This window comes from Corylus avellana, chromosome 2 (assembly GCF_965113065.1).
Source record: "Corylus avellana chromosome 2, dhCorAvel1.hap1.2, whole genome shotgun sequence".
Taxonomy (NCBI): Eukaryota; Viridiplantae; Streptophyta; class Magnoliopsida; order Fagales; family Betulaceae; genus Corylus; species Corylus avellana.
In genome coordinates, this window is record NC_142491.1 from 34,115,447 (window position 1) to 34,118,565 (window position 3,119).

Below are 3,119 nucleotides of genomic sequence, written 5' to 3' on the forward strand. Positions count from 1 at the left end.
GTATATTGTCATTATTTTGGTAGTTTGGAGGGGTAAATTGTCGCAATTGATAGTTTGAGGGGTAGATTGTAATTGAGATGATAGTTTATAGTTGGGATGGTAGTTTGAGAGTAGATTATCATTAGGATGGCAGTTTGAGGAGGTTAAGTGAACTTTACCCTAAAATTTAACTTTTATCTGAAAAGGCGATTGTAAATGCTCTTAAATCATTACTTATGTCAAAAGCTTAAGCTTATACGAAGACGTACTTAATCATTATTTTAACGCTCTCTATTTTTATCTTCTATATATTGAAGGTTTCTCTTCCTTTTTTGCTCTATCTTTCAATAATCTTCTGTACTTCCTCTGAAAAAATGAAACTTTTGATGCTCATGATCTTTCTTGTTCATGTCGCGTCAACCCAATGCGCGGCGAAGCCACCGGACGGCGATTTGATTGTGCGAATATGCAGGCAGACACCCTTTTACGATCTCTGCATCTCCTCTCTGAAATCAAAGCCTCAGAGCTCCGGCGCAGACGTCACAGAACTAGCCCTCATAATGGTTGACGTGCTCAAGACCAAGGCCACCGAAACGCTCAACCATATTAACGGCCTTCTTCACGGAAACCCAAAGCTAAAGCAGCCGTTAAGGTCTTGCGCAGACAACTACAGAGCCGTTATAGAGGGCGATGTACCGGTGGCCGTTGAAGCTCTGCAGAAAGGGAATCCTAAATTTGCGGAACAGAGTGCAAATGATGCTGCCAACGAGGCTGGTTCATGCGAAGACGGTTTCTCCGGTGACGGCTCTCCGCTGACTGAAAAGAACAAAGCTGTGCATGATGTCGCTGCTGTGGCTGCAGCCATTGTCAGGAACTTGCTTTAAGCATGAAGTTGTTGGATTTTGTGTCTAGTTGTTCATGGATGTCATGATGAGAATAAAGTACGTTATGTTGTTGTAAGCTTTATATATATATATATATATTGTAACGTTATATTTAATATAAAAAAATAGTAATGGTTGATGTAATAAAATCCAAGGCAACTGAAACTGTAAAGCACATGCATTAATGGGCTTCTTCAGGGGAGCCATTGAAGCTTTGGAGAAAGATAATCGTGGATTTGCTGAAGAAGGTGCAAATGATGTGAAAATTGTTTATGAACAAAGTTGTGCATGATGTTGATGCTGTGGCTGCAGCAATTGTCCAGACATTGCTTTAAGCTCAAGCAGTACTATTCGAATGTCATGTAATAGTACTGCACTTTCACAATTTTTCTTTAGAAATCAATTCCTCGAGTTTCACTGATTTGCAACAAGTTTCCATGGTTTTAAAATGTTTTGAGAGCTTAGTGTCGTATGCAAACAAAAAGAAAAAAATTCAAATTACTCCTTAGTATTCAATTCTGTCAAAAAAACTTGACGAGTTTCGTTAGTGTGCCACATTCTTGCATTGATGAAATCCATCAAGTTTTTTTGACGGACTTTGATAGTAGAGATTAATTATTATTTTTATTTTTTTTGGCATACGACATGGAACTCTCACAACATTTTAAAATTACATGGAGCTTATTGCATATCAGTGACATCAAAGGCACTGATTTTGCATTTTTGCCTTTTTATTTTTATATTATTTTTAAAGGAAACTTCAAATTTAAACCCCTAAACTAGCACACGTTTTGAAAAGACCTCCTAAATTTTAAAGACTCTCAATTTCACCTCCTGAACTTTCAATTTGATACAATATATCCCTTTCGTCAATTTTTAAACGTTAAAAGTGATAAAATAGCCATTATACTCCTGAATTTTTTATAAAAGTCTAAATTTACCCTTTATTTCAAATTAATAAATAAATAAATTTATTATAAAAAAAAAAAAAATCACAATGTGACCCACGGTTGGACCATCTTGTAACCCTTTTTTTTTTCAATTCCTTTTTTTTTAAAAAAAAAAAAAAAAAAAAACGAAAATTGAAGGGTAATTTTATCTTTTTAGGGGTTTCCGTTAAGGTTTAAAGGCAAAAATTGATGAATGGGGTAAATTGCATCAAATTAAAAGTTCAAGGAGGTAAAATTGAGAGTTTTTAAAATTTAAGGAGATTTTCTCAAAACGCGCAGTAGTTCAGAAGACCTTTGTGAAGTTTTCGTTTATTTTTATTATCTTAGCTTTCTGCCTTCATACGTTTTCATCATATACTTTAGTACAACTAATCGGTTAGAAACTTTTTTGTTTCACCTCTGTTATGCCACATTCTTGCACTTCATCCCATTTTGTTCTTGGGTCATCAATTAAACATTTTCTCAACAACTCCCTCCAAATGCTCCCTGCTTTCTATCTTCCCTCAGCAGAACCAACACAACACTTCTCCTTTGCATCCCCACTTCATCAGTCTCTCTCTCCCGTGGTTAAGCAATTTCTAATTATCGAGTTAATGTCCTTATACAAATTCTTAGGCAGTTGGAAGACACAAACTCTATATGTAGGGATTGCTTGAATAACTGCTTTCAATACAATTTTTTTCCCCGCTTGGGATAGGAATTTAACCTTCTAGTTGTTCAGTCTATTTCAAATCCTATTCATTTTTTGTGATTTGGTTTAAAATTGTACTCACTTGTTGTCTACGAAATCCTAATGCCAAACTCACCCTAAAGCTCTTCTAAGAGCACTAGTAACAGCTTCCATATAACCTATTCCCTTCCCTAAATATAGAGAAAATCTATATATATATATATATAAACAAAAAACAAAAAGTTACACGCAACAGCTTTTTTATTGATTCCCTAAACATTGGGAAAACTACGGTGCTACCAGCTTCCCTATCCAATATTTTAATACAAAATATTTCTCTCCCCCGTCTCATATTATGTTAGAATTTTGTAGAAAATGTGAGGGTAAATAAAAAATTTGTATTTTGTAAATAAATTTAGATTTTGTTGGGCATTGCAACATCAAGTCATCAACCAAATGGAATGAGAGTAGGATGAAGGTGTAGTATGTAACGTTACTCTATTATTTACTATTCTTTTTATTATTGGCTATGTTTGGCAAATGACTTGATAAATGAAGTAGATCAGAACTATAGTAGATTTGATTGATGTGAGAAAAAAAGTAAGAATGTTTTATATGAAAAAATGAAAAAAAAAA

General features: G+C 34.3%; 1 protein-coding gene across 1 annotated transcript; it reads left to right on the forward strand.

Annotated features, from left to right (window-relative positions):
• Nucleotides 1-301: 301 nt before the first annotated feature.
• On the forward strand, nucleotides 302-957 carry LOC132167936 (cell wall / vacuolar inhibitor of fructosidase 1-like). The gene has a single exon (XM_059578984.2). The coding sequence runs from the start codon at nucleotides 354-356 to the stop codon at nucleotides 861-863; it is 510 nt and encodes a 169-aa protein (XP_059434967.1). The 5' UTR covers nucleotides 302-353; the 3' UTR covers nucleotides 864-957.
• The last annotated feature ends 2,162 nt before the right edge of the window (nucleotides 958-3,119 follow it).